Raw genomic sequence first — 17,454 nt, forward strand, 5'->3', positions numbered from 1 at the left:
CAAATTAACTGGATTTCTGGGCACTCGGGTAGTGTAGCTTTAAAACACACTAGCGCACCACTGCTGAGATCTAAAACGATCCTCAATCTCAGCTCTGTTATTGGCCAGGCACCAACACAGACATGATTGGCTATGTCTAATTGAGGGTGGGGCAAAGAAATTCCTCACTTACTGCTTCCTCTGGATGGTCCTGGGTTTGATCCCCAGGTGGGGCAGTCCGGATCCTTTCTGTGATCCTTTCCTCTGGGAGCTCCTCTTTCCTCCCACAGTCCAAAGACGTGCAAGTGAGGTGAATTGGAGACACTAAATTGTCCATGACTGTGTTTGATATAACCTTGTGAACTGATGAATCTTGTGTAATAAAATAAATAAACTTAAAAAGAGCCTCAGTAAAGAGGAGCAGCGCGCAAGTGTGTGTGTTTGTTTGTGCCTTTAGAAGAGACGCTTTGTTCACTGTATCGCTATAAGTGATTCATTGATTCACGAGTCATTTTTCGCGAAGCGTAAGTTTCTCTTCTCAGTTATCTCTCCGTGTTTACTGTTATTAATTAAATGTCGTGGTTTTAAATAAACACCAACTACTACAGAACATTTTGTGTGACTCTCTTACATTAAAAAGCTTCATTAAAAAGCTTAATTAAACTGCTATTACCACAGATCTGTAACCGACCGTCAGACTCGTTCCGTCTAAGGGGCTAAAAGTTCAGCAGATGATCCTGAACTAACGAATTTGGTAATGAATAAACTTTTGCCTCTGATTGGCTCTGTAACGTTTTCTGTTCTCATCTAAATCACAAGTAAGAACCGCTCACGATTTACCAAAGTGAACCAGGAGTTTATATAACGTGCTGATAGAATCGACTCAGATGTGACCGGGTTGAATTATCTTTTTAAAGTAAATATTACAATCAGCAAAATTACATCGTATGTATTATGCACAACGTTAATGATGTTATTTTAGGTCATGAAGAGCTTTCACTGTGGTTTCTGTACGATGGTTGATGAATGGTGATGTGATGGTTGGTGCTTCGTAGCTCAAAGTCTGGATCAATCCACTGAGCTGTTAACTTAACATGTTCTTTATATATCACACGATCGGATCGGCTACTTTTAGGAAATATCGCCGATCGCCGATAGCATATTTTGATAAAAAATCGGCCGATACCGATTCATAGCCGATCGATCGTCCCATCTCTAGTAAAAATCCTAATAAACAAACAAACAAACAAATAAACTGCTGCCTCTGTTGGCCGGTCTGTGACGTCTGAACAGAGACAGGGAATAATGGAGATCAGTGTGTGACTGATTCTGAGTGAACCTGCCTTGTACAGGTAAAAACAAGCAGTTGGCTACTACACAAGTGTCATGTGTTAAATGCATTCCTCCTTGATCAGGGTAGGGGTCTGCAGCAGTAAAGGAGATACAACTGGGTAACCGAATACAACCATATTAGGTGAAAAGAGGAAAAGGTGTAAATAGAATAAGAAAGGATTAACTGGATTGCTGTTGTAATTACTTTGAAAATGTGCTTGGTTTGTGTTAAATGATAATATTAAAATATACATTCTGTCTAAACTAATTCTGCCTTAAACATTTTTCACAGTTCTGGCTAAAAAAGCCTAAAACTCCTGAGCTCACAACTTATCCCAAGGTTTTTTTTAATGTTTTGTCAAACCCACTTTAACTTTAAGTGTATTTTTCTTAAGTACCCCTTGAGATAATACATTTGTTACAAAAGTTAAACATACTGTTTACTCAGCCTTCATAACGTTTTTATTATTTGAATTTATTTAGACTAAAATTCTTAAAAATATTAATTTAATACATATTAACTATTTTTAAAGCTATTAAGCAATTCAAAAATAGGAAGAAATCATTGTACAACATATCATCAACATAACATATGCTAAAAACATCCTAAATCTTAATTTGTTACAGCTAGTAGGGATGTAACGATGCACCACAATACAGTTGATAACTGATTAAAAAATTCCACTATTCAAATCGATTTGACATGTAAAATGAATCGATATTCACTTTAAACAGTAGAGGGCACTGGCGCTATACACCTCGCCTGGTTGATGTCACTGGCGCTATACGCCTGGTTGCCTAATTCGGGGTTTTTCAGCCAAATTGGGCTTAATTTAAAATTGTTTTGCATAGTTTGTACCTACCTCAGAAATAAAAGGGCAATCGTTATTTAGGTAAATAAAAGATAATCACAAATCCAGTATTTTATTTTATTTTTTAAGAGAAATAATTAAAAAAAAACAACTTTGTCATCATTTGTCTTTAATTTCAGTTTTAAAAAATCAGGAAAAAATCATGAACCCAGTATCGTGAATTGCATCACATCGTGGGTAGAGTGTATCGTTACATCCCTACTAACTAGTATGTGTGTGCTTTATGTGCAACAGTCACATGGCAATTACCACAGATTAAATATTTCATGTGAAAAGGAAATGGATGTGCTATCAGTTGCATGTCTAAAGTAAATATAAAGCAATGTTAGATAAGAACAGAATGTCAGAATTCCATGACAATAAAATCACATTTTCTTTCACTTTCTTTTTGCCTTTTGTTTCAGTGCTCATTTTTGCCAAAGTTCTCCATCCACATAGAAACCAAGTATGAAGACAATAAAGGATCCAATGACAATGTGAGTACATAACAGATGAGTGTGTGTGTGGGGGAATTTTTCTGCTTTTTAACCCCCTCCACCTGTCTGACTGTATTAATGGGTTTTGTCTCTCGCATATGGTGGGTGTCTGTTTCCCACAAGCTCTCCCTCAATCGGTTGGAGCAAAGAGCAACCATTTGGTCAGTGTACAAGTAAACGGATATTGGAGCTTGTACATTACCACTTTACTGAGTGTTTTTCCAGCAAGCAGACTCAGCAAAAAGATAATAAACATTATTGTCTGAACAATTAACAATTAGCTACAATCAAAATTCTAATCAGTTGACGACTGCTGGAGGTACTGCATAAGTCATACACATTGCTGAGTCCTGAAAAATTAATATACTGAATGATTGTATTAACAAAATTCTTTATTTTGATTAAACTTTAAAAACATTTATTTTGGCACTTTATTTAGCTAAACAGGCGAGTCGGAAACTAGTGATGCTCACTTGATTGTATATGAAAGGAAAATGAAAGAAAGGCTCAGTCTTCACAAGCAAGAAGGGGTGTTTGGCACATTGCTGAAAACTGTGTGGGTGAACAGTCCAACAGTTTAAAAATACTATCCCACAGCTTTCACATCGGCACTGAGACCCCTGATACCTCAACGGAACAGAAACCGACTAACCACAGTCATCAGAACAATACATCACTGTATTATTAGATTTATTTAAACAAAAAGAACGAGCTCTGTTTGATACAGACGATGACATTTACTCAAAACTGATTCCTCCCCTTCTGTTTTACCCCCCAAACTTTACAATACACACAGAGAAGATAGTCGGACATAAAGCAACATAATAATACTAATGCTTACAGTATCTGTTATACAAGTATACCTATTGCACTGCTGTCAAGGATCCAAGGAATATGAGATCAGTTCCTCTAAATCTGATTCAACTCTGTGGGTGTTGGCGGGGGTTACATTTGTGGGATCTTTACACAGAAGCAGTAATTTTCTTCCATACAAAGACTCCCACAGATTATAGAAGCTGTTGTGAGCATATCAAACTGTCTTAACTGTGCTCTAAAACTTGCTCGTGGCCAAGTGGCATCATTTCTTCTCTAAAGCACAGCAAGTGTGAGCACACTGCTTCAACTAACACAGACATCATGCTTGTGCTCGTTCAGTAATACACTAGCACGTGGTTCCACTACTTCACGTGTCCAAGTATTACATTATCAGAACTAGGAGTTTAAACATGCACCGTGAACACTGAGCAAGTTTACAGATCAGTAAGATCTGACTTTATTGACTTTCAGATGTGTTTCTGTGTGTAGCTGCTTAACTAAAGTTCCTTCAGCGCTGGTCAAAAAATCTATTGTTTTGCTACTTCAGACCCGTGATTCACAGTTTTGACAAGTTTTGACCGTTAGTATTTAAGACTGTACTATTCACATTTTATTTTTAATGTAACTTTACCATTTGACAGGTTAATCATGGAACCAAACCTGTTTTGGCAGCTACAATTTTAAAACCAATATAAGTTCCAGACTAGTAGAGTGTGTAAGTAGCTAAGTGAGTAGCACTGTGGCCAGCAAAAAGGTCCTGGGTTTAATCCCCAGGTGGGGTGGTTCAGGTCCTTTCTGTGTGGAGTTTGCATGTCTGTGTTCTCCCTGTGTCCATGTGCTCTGGGTTTCCTCCCACAGTCCAAAGACATGCAAGTGAGGTGAATTGGAGATACAGAATTGTCCATGACTGTGTTCTATATAACCTTGTGAATTGATGAATCTTGTGTAACGAGTAACTACCGATCCTGTCATGAATGTAACCAAACAGTGTAAAACATGACATTAAAAAGTCAAAAGTAATTCTAACTACCACTGGCACTGTATAGAAGGTTTTTTCGAATAGAACTGGTTTTTGATCTATATGTTTTAAACATCAGAAAACAACCAGTATTAATTTGAATTTATCAACTACCGTAAATAAAGTGTATAGACTCTGAATGTAGTGTAAATAACTCTTGTGCCACATCGCCCTCTAGTGGAAGCAGTCACAACTCAAACTAAACGTGTAGTTTGGATCTAATGGAAACCTGCAGGATTTAATTGTTCCTGTCTTGAGCAAAACGAACTTAAAGGCTTCTCAGAAATGGAGTAAAGGATTCTGAGCTGGCTCGCTCTTCATACACTTATTTAAACTCGTTTTTTAGAAACAGTATACTGTGTGGTAGGAATGCAAATTTTGCCAATTTGTTCTAACCAATAATCGACAGTCATTAGTCGACAACCCACAAGCTTAGAGCATCCCATTACAATAAAATCACAACACTGAGCTTAATAACAACATGTCTTTATTATTTATTTACTTTGAAAAAGCAGTGTAACATGGCAAACACGGCGGGAATGTAGAACAGTAAGACAAACATAAACACAGAGCAGAACCAGTTCAGCTTTTTGAATGTACATTTTAAACAGATTTGGTAGCAAACAGTTTATTACTGTTAACTAAACAAGCTAGTCATAATAAGTAAAGATGCAGTCAACATATTAAAGCTTTTACCTTTATACTGGAACATAACACTTTATATCCACTTCATTTAAAGTAATGAAAAACACACCGATCCACACAGATTTAATTTCTATTTCAGTTTTATTGATTTGTTTTGGCCCATGACACTATCATCTCGTGTGTGTGTGTGTGTGCAGATCTTTGAGAATGAGCTGAAGGACCAGGAGAGAGAAGTTTGTTTCGTAGACATTGCCTATGATGAAATTCCAGAGCGCTACTACAAAGAGTCAGAGGTGAGATTACAAAAAGAAACTTATATAACATATAACAAAAACATTTTCCATCTCAACTGTTAGATTTTTCAGCTTTGCATTGAGGCTACCAGGCTTACATTATATGGCCCAAAGTCTGTGGACATTCCCACTAATAATTAAAAACACTGTCAGCTTCATTTTGAAGTCAAAAACACTTTTTTAAGCACACAGTTTGGTGCCAATCTGGTAGGAAATTTGGAAAATTGAAGGGGGATTGAACTGTTTATCAAAACATCCCCAAACACTAGGATGTGTTTATTTAGTTTATTTAAGTATTTTACATAATGTTAACCTGGTAACTCTGTGCTTGAATTACTTACACTTTATTTTTGTAGTATTTTGTTTACACAATGTGTAACCAAAGATCAAAATGGGAATCAGATTTTGTTCAGTTATGAATGAAGCACATCAGTGTAAAACATAAATCATGCACATACACAAAACAAGCAGAATAAATGTAAAGAGCTAATCAATTCAATTGTGTGTGGATGTGCAGGACCTGCGGTATTTCAAATCAGAAAAGACGTCTCGCGGCATGCTGCAGGAAGGCTGGAGGGACACGCAGCAGCCCATCATGTGCTCCTACAAGCTTGTGACGGTGAAGTTCGAGGTCTGGGGCCTGCAGACACGCGTCGAGCAGTTTGTTCACAGGGTATGATGAAATAAACAAAATCTACTTATATAAATATATATACAGGGGTTGGACAATGAAACTGAAACACCTGTCATTTTAGTGTGGGAGGTTTCATGGCTAAATTGGACCAGTCTGGTGGCCAATCTTCATTAATTGCACATTGCACCAGTAAGAGCAGAGTGTGAAGGTTCAATTAGCAGGGTAAGAGCACAGTTTTGCTCAAAATATTGCAATGCACACAACATTATGGGTGACATACCAGAGTTCAAAAGAGGACAAATTGTTGGTGCACGTCTTGCTGGCGCATCTGTGACCAAGACAGCAAGTCTTTGTGATGTATCAAGAGCCACGGTATCCAGGGTAATGTCAGCATACCACCAAGAAGGACAAACCACATCCGACAGGATTAACTGTGGACGCAAGAGGAAGCTGTCTGAAAGGGATGTTCGGGTGCTAACCCGGATTGTATCCAAAAAACATAAAACCACGGCTGCCCAAATCACGGCAGAATTAAATGTGCACCTCGACTCTCCTGTTTCCACCAGAACTGTCCGTCGGGAGCTCCACAGGGTCAATATACACGGCCGGGCTGCTATAGCCAAACCTTTGGTCACTCGTGCCAATGCCAAACGTCGGTTTCAATGGTGCAAGAAGCGCAAATCTTGGGCTGTGGACAATGTGAAACATGTATTGTTCTCTGATGAGTCCACCTTTACTGTTTTCCCCACATCCGGGAGAGTTACGGTGTGGAGAAGCCCCAAAGAAGCGTACCACCCAGACTGTTGCATGCCCAGAGTGAAGCATGGGGGTGGATCAGTGATGGTTTGGGCTGCCATATCATGGCATTCCCTTGGCCCAATACTTGTGCTAGATGGGCGCGTCACTGCCAAGGACTACCGAACCATTCTGGAGGACCATGTGCATCCAATGGCGGTGCCGTGTATCAGGATGACAATGCACCAATACACACAGCAAGACTGGTGAAAGATTGGTTTGATGAACATGAAAGTGAAGTTGAACATCTCCCATGGCCTGCACAGTCACCAGATCTAAATATTATTGAGCCACTTTGGGGTGTTTTGGAGAAGCGAGTCAGGAAACGTTTTCCTCCACCAGCATCACGTAGTGACCTGGCCACTATCCTGCAAGAAGAATGGCTTAAAATCCCTCTGACCACTGTGCAGGACTTGTATATGTCATTTCCAAGACGAATTGACGCTGTATTGGCCGCAAAAGGAGGCCCTACACCATACTAATAAATTATTGTGGTCTAAAACCAGGTGTTTCAGTTTACTTACATACATACATACATACATACATATAAATATATTTGTCTGTGTGTTTATTACTATATACTTAAAACTAATATAAGCTTTTAATGAATTTTAGATTTAGTCTTATTCTTTATTTGTAAAATATATGGCCAAAAGTATGTGGACCTTCCTTCTAATTATTTAGGCAGTTAAGCCTTTCAGACTGCTAACAAGTGTATAATATCAATTATATAAAATAAATTGTACATTTCTAATCTTATTGCAGCAGTTTGGGAAAGTGCCATCCTGTCTCAGGATGTCTGTGTCCCTGCACACAAAAAGCTAGGTTCATAAGGACTATGGTATGGCGAATGTGGTGTGGTGCAACTTCAATAGCCTGCACAGAGCCCTGACCTTATCCTCTTTTAGACACCTTTGAAACTGTGAAGTGCCTGACCTCACAAAGGCTGTTTTGACTGACTGGGCACAAACTCTTGAAGACATACTCCAAAGTCTTGTGTAAAGCCTTAAAAATCCAGTAAATGAATGATTGCTATAAGTTGCAATAAAAGGGGCTATGTATTAATGCACATGTTTTTGGAATTGTTTATTTAACAAGCTCATGGTCAGGTGTCTACTTACTTTTGGTTATAATGTACTGAATAAAAACAAATTTTAATACTAAATAATATATCAAACCTTGAGGTTTAATAACTGCTATCTAAGTACAGATGTTCTGTATTTTTTAGGAATCAGGCTGAACATGTAAATTTATTTGCTTCAGAATTTATACATACATAGCAACTTAAATCTTTCTCTCTTCCTCTGTAGGTGGTGCGGGACGTACTGTTGCTGGGTCATAGGCAGGCCTTTGCCTGGGTGGATGAGTGGATTGGTATGTTTCAAGCAAGGCTGCATTATACAAATTATGTCACTGGCTTTAACATCTCTGCTCTGTGTGTGAGAGAGAGTGTGAAACATTTTATTTCTTTAACTCTGTAGTTTACGTTTGCTAAACTTGGTTATTGGGTGCTTAGGTTAAGTGGTCTAATGTGCTAGCACACCACTGCAGAGTATTTGAACTTGCGAGTTCAAATCTCGGCTGAGCCTGTGACCTGTCCTGGCATCCACGTAAACACAGTTTACACAGGGAAAGTTGGACGGGGTCCTTTTCCGCTCCTGTTGCAACATGCGACCTCTGGGACTGATGCGAGCACCTGCGCACGTGGGAGGAGTCACATGGAGCTTAGCGTGGCTTTCCGTACGCAGTGCGGCTCTGTGTGTTGATAAGTAGCGGCTGCAGATTAGACAGGTGTAGGGGCAGTGTAGTAATTCTGCTCTCCTTACAATAGAGCCGGGGTTGTGCAGGCGGCAGTGGATTTACAATTAAAAATTGATTGGGAGGTTAACGGGGAAAATCTAGAAAAAAACTTCTTATTATTGATTTTTCATTCGTTATTATTAATTTTGATTAAATGGATTTTCTATGCTGAAGTAAGAAAAGTCCTATCAGATATTAAGAGAGAAGGTTTTTGTAAAGTATATAGACGCTTAACTATGAGCTTGTTGGACATCCCATTGATGGGTTTACTGGCCAGGTGGGCTAGCCACTGAAGGTATGCTGTCCACTCCTGAGCCTGAATATCAGTCTGTTGTAGTGTAGATCATACCACAGCAGGTAAGTACAGTGAACCTGATCATGTCATCCAGTTTCTCCTGTGAAGGTTATTTCCTAATGTCTATAAAATGTCCTGTAACACTGTTTCTTCTTCTTTCATCTCGTTTCAATGCTACCGTCTTTCTTCCGCATGATAAAACATCCTTAATTAGTCTTTGTAGAAGATTTTAGTTTGTTGTTTGTGGGAATGTTGCCCTTTTTGCACTGCACCTAAACCTTAGTGCTTGAAAACAGGTGATGCTAAATATCCACACCCTCAGATCTGACATTCCTTTACCCAATTCTTCCTCTCTCGACTTCCCTCATCGTAACCCGTAACTGATCTGCCAGGGGTTTTTTTTTTCCACTGATGCCCCCCAACTGAACTCTCACCTCAATCACTGCCTAACCCACGCTACCAGAATCACCCTCACTCTTGCTCCTGACTTAGCCTTTGACCTTGAAGCTTTCAACCTAACCCTAAGATGCCATTCTGACCCACCCTGAGTGTTTCTAACAGAAGATGCCCATGGTTTTTTTTGCCCCCTCCCTCCCCCTGACTTTGCAGATATGACTTTGGACGACGTTCGAGAGTACGAGATGCAAATGCATGAGAAAACCAACATTAAAGTTTGCAATGAGCAGCAAGAGCATTCCACCAATACATCTCCATCTCTGAGTGGCTTAGGAATCCTTGACAAAGTCAGCGTATGTGTGGAGTTCTTTTTAAATATCCACCTCTCAGCCTTCATTGATTCTCTGTACAGCACCCCTGCTTTCTTCTATATTCCACCATCAATCAGAAATAACAGTGCCTTGTAATTTCCTCAGTTTCATTAATCTTGGTTGCGTATTGGTGTTTTGCTTGCGAAGTTTTAGAAAAACCCTGATTAATGTCATTTTTGTAACCTGCCTGTTATAGTCAGAGGTATAAGCTTGTTGGAATTTGATTTAGACCTTTATTTTATTTAAAGCCTCTGTCAACTTTGTTCTTTATAGAACAGTCACATTTGGCTATTTTGAACTGTCAAATGAGGCTGTAATGCCAAATTTTAAAAAATGCTATATTGTTCCTCAAATCGTTGTATAAGTAGAGTAGTTTTAAGGGTCAAGTCAACTTTATTTATATAGCGCTTTTTACAATAGACATTGTCTCAAAGCAACTTTACAAAATCCAGGACCAACAGATACAAAAAACCCCTGTTGAGCAAGCCGAGGGCGACTGTGGCAAGGAAAAACTCCCTGAAAATTACAGGAAGAAACCTTGAGAGGAACCAGACTCAGCAGGGCCCATCCTTCTTGGGTGGCCTGGAGGATACTTTAAATAAATACACGATTTACACAGAGCATACGAACACAGAATGAAATGATCTAAAAGTTATAACTGGTAATAAATAGATAAATAATAATAGAGTTGTTCTTCGCTGTAGTCTTCAATGATGTCTGTAGTGATTTCTTGTCATTCTTGGTGCAATTACTCCAGACCCGTCACATCCGGCAGGAGCAGCATAGTTGTCACAAGGGCACATTTAATAATGGCATATTTCCCCATATCATGTAGGTTTATAAATTATGCAGCCCTCTGTTTATGGGTTGGTTTACGCTGGGGGAATTTTATTTGGTATAGTTCCTCGAGACTAGTATTCGGGGTGGGGAGCATCTAACAGCCACACTGTTACCAAAACAACAATGTAAACACCATCATTGGCCTGATGATGAACGATATGTTGTTTGCTTAATGAGGTCAAAAATAGCTTCTTTAAAATGTCTTCAACTTGTCATACATTTTTAATAGTTCCACCAGTGTTGAGCATCTTGGGTCTATTTCACTTTGTACATTTTATCCTTACTGGTGCAGAGACACTTAACCTTTCCACCCCCACCCCACAAAAACCACTTTACTCTGACAGCAGCAGCATTTACAAGTAAAGTGTCCTCTTAATGCCAAAAATGTACACTTTTCCACTTAACATGAAATCACAGGCCCCTTACAACATGTGTGCAGTAGCTGATTGCTTCTGTTTACCTGCACCAGACGGGTTCATATGGACATCCGTCTCATGCATGGAGAGTCAAGCACCAATCTCCATTATCTCCCATCTTTTGTGCAGGCACCATCGATCAGCCAGCAGAGCTTGTAATGAGGTATCCCTTTGGCACTCTCTTTTCTGGACAAGCCAAATGTCCATGTGGGTGCCCAGCCGGCCGATAGCAAAGCTCGCAAGTTTGAAAATTTGTGGAGTGTTAGTGTGTGTTGTGCTGGTATGAGTGGATCAGACACAGCAGCGCTGCTGGAGTTTTTAAATATCGTGTCCACTTAATGTCCACTCTATTAGACACTCCTACCTAGTTGGTCCACCTTGTAGATGTAAAGTCAGAGACGATCGCTCATCTATTGCTGCTGAGTTGGTCATCTTTGAGACCTTTATCAGTGGTCACAGGACGCTGCTCACGGAGCACTGTTGGCTGGATATTTTTGGTTGGTGGACTATTCTCAGTCCAGCAGTGACAGTGATGTGTTTAAAAACTCCAGCAGCGCTGCTGTGTCTGATCCACTCATACCAGCACAACACACACTAACACACTACCACCATGTCAGTGTCACTGCAGCTGAGAATCATCCACCACCTGAATAATACCTACTCTGTAATGGTCCAGGGAGAGTCCTGACCATTGAAGAACAGCATGAAACAAAGCTAACAAAGCATGCAAAGAAACAGATGGACTACAGTCAGTAATTGTAGAACTTCAAAGTGGTTCTATATGGTAAGTGAAGCTGATAAAATGGACAGTGTGTGTAGAAACACGGAGGTGGTTTGATGGCTGATCGGTGTATAAACACACTCAGTACCATAGTGCATTGCTTTTTGCAGTAAATAGAATAGTCTCAACTATTAGATAACAAGATACTGGTATGTTCATCAAAATAACATAAAATAAATTGGCAGAGGCTTTACTTTTATATATTTTTAGATTATTTTAATTAGTGTATTTATTTTATGTAAATGATCCTCTGTATGTATTTATAAAAGACTTGTTTGTTTTTTAAAGACATGACCATGGATGAGGTGAGAGAGTACGAGCGTACGATCCAGGAAGCCACCAACGAGAAGATCGGCGTGATTCCTCCGTCCATTTCCATTGGTGGGACACCACTTCCGTCTCTGGCCCCTACTGGTCCAGCCAGCGCTCCATCCACCCCACTGTACACAGACGCCCCCGAATTCCTCTCTGTCCCCAAAGAGCGCCCTCGCAAGAAATCTGCCCCGGAGACCCTTACTCTGACTCAAGCTGGCCAATCAGAGCCTGCTCCTGCCTCTACCAACTCCTCCCTCAGCCCTTCATCCAGTCAGGTGGAGTGATTGGGTTTAAGCACACCTCTTTGTGACTTTTCCGGTCAATCAGGATCACACAAAGAACTCACTTGGATCCTTCCACTTTGTTTTATAAAAGGTTCCAGAAGCCTAAGCCTGTCAGGCTTGACGTCTGGTTGTATAATGGGCTTCCTGCCTTCAAGGTAGCTGCCATCTCATCTAATTCTAATTTGTCATGGTCATTAACATCAGAACTGGTTATTGTGAGACTTTTACTGTCATAAAAACATGAAGGATACCTGTTCTTTTTTCCAACGTCATTTTATACACCGTACATTAGATGATTCTATTTGATGGTTTAAATACAGTTGCTGCAAAATCTTTTAGGCATACATATCAACACGAAACATTATTTTAAAAGAATGCTATCTTATAACTTAAAATCTTCTATTCATTAAGACACAATCATGTGCTTGCAAACCGACCAATCAGAATGCTTCTCAGGTCTCCATAGATGCCAGCCTTTCCAAATCCACGGCAGGAAATACACAGTGTTCTCTCTCAGATATTTAGATCTACAGCCATCCAGGATTCCTAGATTCCTACCCTCGTACTACCGGCCAGATCCGTCTTAGTAGATTTTTGGTTCTAATAAGATTAGGTTTGCATTGCAGCCAGTGCCAAAATAAAAACAGCCGGTGGAAGAGGCATATATGACAATCTGACAGTCTAAATCACAAATACAACAAACAGTCATGCAGACCCACAAGATATGAGAATCTGGGGTGGAGGAGGTTGGAGTAGATCATATAGTGCTCTTCTACAGACCTGGTGCTGGTGCTTGTGCTAGTTGAGGGAACTTGATAAATTCATTTTCTTTACATTTAGACAGCACAAATAGACTGTCTTACACAGGCTTTGTACTGAATGGTATTTAGCCTGTGTTCTATGTTGCAGGAAAATCACAGATCCTGAAAGAATTATTTGGCCTGAGTTGCAATATGGTGTTAATGGAAGGCACAGAAGTTGGTCTGATGAGAGCAGTTGGCAGCACGCTCATCTAAAAGCCACCCATCCATGGTGGAGCAACGGCAGTACCACCAGCATCAATGCCTTATTTTTATTATGAGAAAAAAGCAGCGAAATTGAGCCTTCCTAATGCAGACATCAGTCATCAAACATCATCATAAAAGAGATGAAGTTTTTGCCATCACTGGTTCTTAGTAACAAACCAGCAGCATTTTGGGGCTGGAACCAAACCTTTTCTGGACAAGGCACCAGCACATTGTCGGTGGTACAGATACCAGATATAGAAAACCTGACAGGCTGCATATTAGCACATAATGAAATATTAGCAAATCTCAGTAGACTGTAGTAATGACTGAGTGTTTGTCTTTATTAGACTCTCAGTCAATAAATAGTAAGTGTTTAGTCTGGCGAGCATGCCTTGGTTTCAGGAGGACTTTATTGTCTGCATGCGAGAACGAAATCGATGAGCCATTCTTTGCTGAAATGTGTAGATGCCTGATGATTTTGCTTCCAGCTTTTAGAGTAATACCAGACATAAGTAATGAATTATCGAAGTATAAAATATTCTTAACTCTTAGCAAGTTTGTGCACGTTGTTGGCTAGACTGAAATTTAAACTAGACAAAATAAGACCTAATGTTCCTGGCTGCACTGGTAAAAAAAAAAACACTTTCTGCTGCTTTCCTTAAGAAAACGGTGTAGAAAGGGTTTGTTAAAGGCTGCATGGACTGTTCACAGGTCAGTAACCTCCTGTGTATATGCATTTAAGAGGCAGGGACTGCTGCTGAATGTGAGTTTGCTTAGTTTTATATTGATTAAAGGTGTGTCAAAGAGAAGATGAGCATGCTCTGAGTGAAAGCAGCTCCGACAGTGCCTCTGCATGTGTGTAAATACATAAATCGATATTTCTGTATGCTAAAATGTTTTAAACTAAAGATAATCAGTTCCTGTAAGGTTGTTTTTGTTGATATTTTCTATTTTGTACCGGTTTCTTTTATGAACGGAGAAGCACCTCGAATGGAACATTTCAGCTTCCATCCAGAGTCTTTAATTCATCCCAATAGTATCCAAGGAACTGTTTTAATGATGAGTCCTTATTTTCTGAAAGGGGGTGTTTTGGGTGAGAATTAAAATATAATTGCAGAAGGCATGTGCCAATTCCATGTGCCAAACCTGCCACATTACTACCTGTACCTGTTGAAGGTTACAATGTGCTCCTGTTCAGCAAACTGAATTAAGGGGCTGCTTTCCTGTGGAGGTTGTTTGACACACTCTCACTCACTCACAGTTAGTTGGTAAAAGTTTCTCTACAAGGGGGAGCTGTTGGCTCTGTAGTTGGAAGTAAATAAGTGAATGTAGTTAGGTACATTTACATTTTCAGCATTTAGCTGACACTTTTATCCAAAGTGACTTACAGACAGTAAATTATCTAAGCAATTGAGGGTTAAGCGCCTTGTTTAAGTGCCCAACAGTGGCAACCTGTCAAAGGCGGAACTTAAACCCTTTCAATTACTAGTCCATTACCCTAACTGCTAGGCTACAACTGCTAGTATGTTGCCCTGTGATGGATTGGCACCCTGTCCAAGGTGCATTCCTGCTCTCAGGCCAGTCATCTTCAGATCACAATGAAACGGTTCCAGGAAACCAATAAATAAATAATGTGTTATATTGATTGTATAACCCCATAATTATTTTTGTAGGATCAAAATAAAAAAAAAGATCTTGGCAGGACTGTTAGGCCTGTTTACTAAAACACAACAATTTGCATTACATAGCAAAAAAAACATGTTGCATGTTCACTTTCCCTGTACATTCTGACGACCTCTGGCAGTTGCTGCAGTCTAGCACACACACATCTCCTCTGACATTCTAGAACAGACTAACTGCATCTTTACACCAGCCTCAGCACATAAGGTGGAGCACGCTATTCTCTCTGTATTTCTCCACCGTTTGTGCTGGCAAAACAATCAGACAGCAGGAGTCGCTCATGCAGCAAGGAGGTTATACCTCATCAGACTCTAACCGTCTTAGACACAGCTGGTTGGGTCTAATTCTGCACCACTCAAGCACCTCTTAATTGGGGCTTTAAACGTTTTAGTTGTAATTTGTTCTGATGGCCTTGTGTACAGATATTAATGACCACAATGAAACCCCAGGGGTACCAAGAACTCTCACAACAAATGGAATCACGGCACTATCAACGTTCTTTTGCACTCGATGCCAGGGACACAATTCTGTCCAAACCAATCAGTGTGCTTCTGCCTGAACCAGGCTTTGTAAATATCTTTTGTACAGTTTCAGTTGTGAAGTGGAAACATTGGGAGTAGATCTCCTGTGACGGTATCTTGTTTGCTTGTCCATCAGAGTCGTTATTTTTAGATGTCATGCTAGAAACTGCAAATGCTGTTCTGCGTTAAAGTTCGGAAGGTAAATCAAAATGAGCCAGGTAAAGTCGTCTGTTTGCTAGCTTTGCTTTTTTTGGAGTGCATATCTTGTTTCAAGGGGTAACAATAAACATTAATGGTCAGTTTTTTCTAAATCTAGATGCTAGTTTTTGTACATTTTGATAAATAGTGGTTATAATTTTGAGTTAATGTTTTTTTTCTTCTCTTCTTTGGTCTGGTTTCTATCAGTAGCAGCTTTGTTATACTGTAGGTCTAATATTCAAAGCCATAGTACTTTACTAGCTTTGCTTTTCTAATTTCATTGGTCAGTGATTGGAGCATTTATGTACCTGAGCCAATTTCTGAGTATTTGTTTTAAATTTCTTATGCAGCATTTGGTGCCCCTTAGGACATCATGGTTTCCAGTTCATCCCAGTTAATAAAATGCACTGACAAGTAATGTAATATTCTACATGTTATATGCCGCTAACCACATGCTGATATTCAGTTCAGTTACAGATATTCAGCCTTATTTTGGTTTAGATTGTCACTATATTTCACATGAAAGCACTCCTGAGTGGTTTAACAGTCTATGAACATTTACCCAGCCAGATGTCTCCACAGACATGATTGGTAATGTCCTTATGGGGTGGTTCAGAGGCCGAAGCCTTGTGATGGATTGGTGCCCAGTCCAGGGTACTTCTGCCTTCATCATTAATGATCATTAATATGAATTATGATGAATTATGCAGCCCTGGTATCCACAACAATAATTATATATATTTTTTGTTTTTCTCCCATATTTTGCGGTCATCATATCCGATCTGGTCCACATACCGGGCTTGGCACAGATTTTTACACCAATTAAATTCCTGATGCAACCCTCCTTATCCGGGCTTCGGACCGGTTCAGAGAGTGCACCTCCCAATTGAATTGCTAGACTGTTTCGGTCCCCCCCCCGCCGACTGGCCGATAGCACCACTGAGATTCGAACCCCGGACCCCCAATCTCAGTGGTAGTCATCTAGCGTACTTAAGCGCTGCATGACCTAAGCACCCCAGTATCCACTATAATAATATTGCCGAATATTGTGGTGTATATTATCTTTGTCAGCACAAGCCTCATTTAAACAAAAATCTGCTTTTCAGCAGAATGTAAAAGCTTGCTTTTAAAATTCTGGATTGCAAGTAATTGCTTGGACGAAGCCATGGATAGCTGATGCTGCGCTGCCTGCCAGGACAGCCTCCTCCCAAAAAGTGTCCTCTTCTACTATGATGCATCTTCTTTCTGCTGACAGAATGGCTTCTCTATGATGCTTTCTGTATATTCTTACTGATTTTCTGATTTGTTGTACTTATTGTTTTATCTTGTAGCAAATAAACTTTACTTGCTATTACACGTCTTGTGTTTTCTTTGTCAAGGTTTGGGAGAGAGCAGCGTTCTTTTGTATTAACCCATTAACTACCCATTTATTTTATGTTGGAACATGTAAACGTCCTGTTTTTCTAAGTGACTGACAGATGGCGTTACCAGATTACAGTTACAGTCAATCACCCTCACTCTGGAGCTCCATGCAAGATCTCACCTGGTGGGGAAAGAATGATTCTGAGAAAGGTGAGGTCAGTCCAGAATTACACGGGAGGAGCTTGTCAATGATCTCAATATATATATATAATGAAACTTGATATATATGGAATAAATACTGATATATTTATATAAATAAGTTTTTTTC

At 39.7% G+C, this 17,454-nt stretch overlaps 1 protein-coding gene across 1 annotated transcript in view; it reads left to right on the forward strand.

Moving 5' to 3' along the window:
- Positions 1-17,118, forward strand: part of LOC134317119 (cytoplasmic phosphatidylinositol transfer protein 1-like) — a 93,226-nt gene extending 76,108 nt beyond the window's left edge. The window contains exons 5-9 of the mRNA XM_062997823.1: positions 2,588-2,659; positions 5,336-5,431; positions 5,949-6,104; positions 8,171-8,234; positions 12,048-17,118. Coding sequence (XP_062853893.1) covers positions 2,588-2,659; positions 5,336-5,431; positions 5,949-6,104; positions 8,171-8,234; positions 12,048-12,358 — 699 coding nt within the window. The 3' untranslated portion in view covers positions 12,359-17,118. The remainder of the gene's footprint in view (positions 1-2,587; positions 2,660-5,335; positions 5,432-5,948; positions 6,105-8,170; positions 8,235-12,047) is intronic.
- Positions 17,119-17,454: the final 336 nt, after the last annotated feature.

Source organism: Trichomycterus rosablanca, chromosome 6 (assembly GCF_030014385.1).
Source record: "Trichomycterus rosablanca isolate fTriRos1 chromosome 6, fTriRos1.hap1, whole genome shotgun sequence".
Taxonomy (NCBI): domain Eukaryota; kingdom Metazoa; phylum Chordata; class Actinopteri; order Siluriformes; family Trichomycteridae; genus Trichomycterus; species Trichomycterus rosablanca.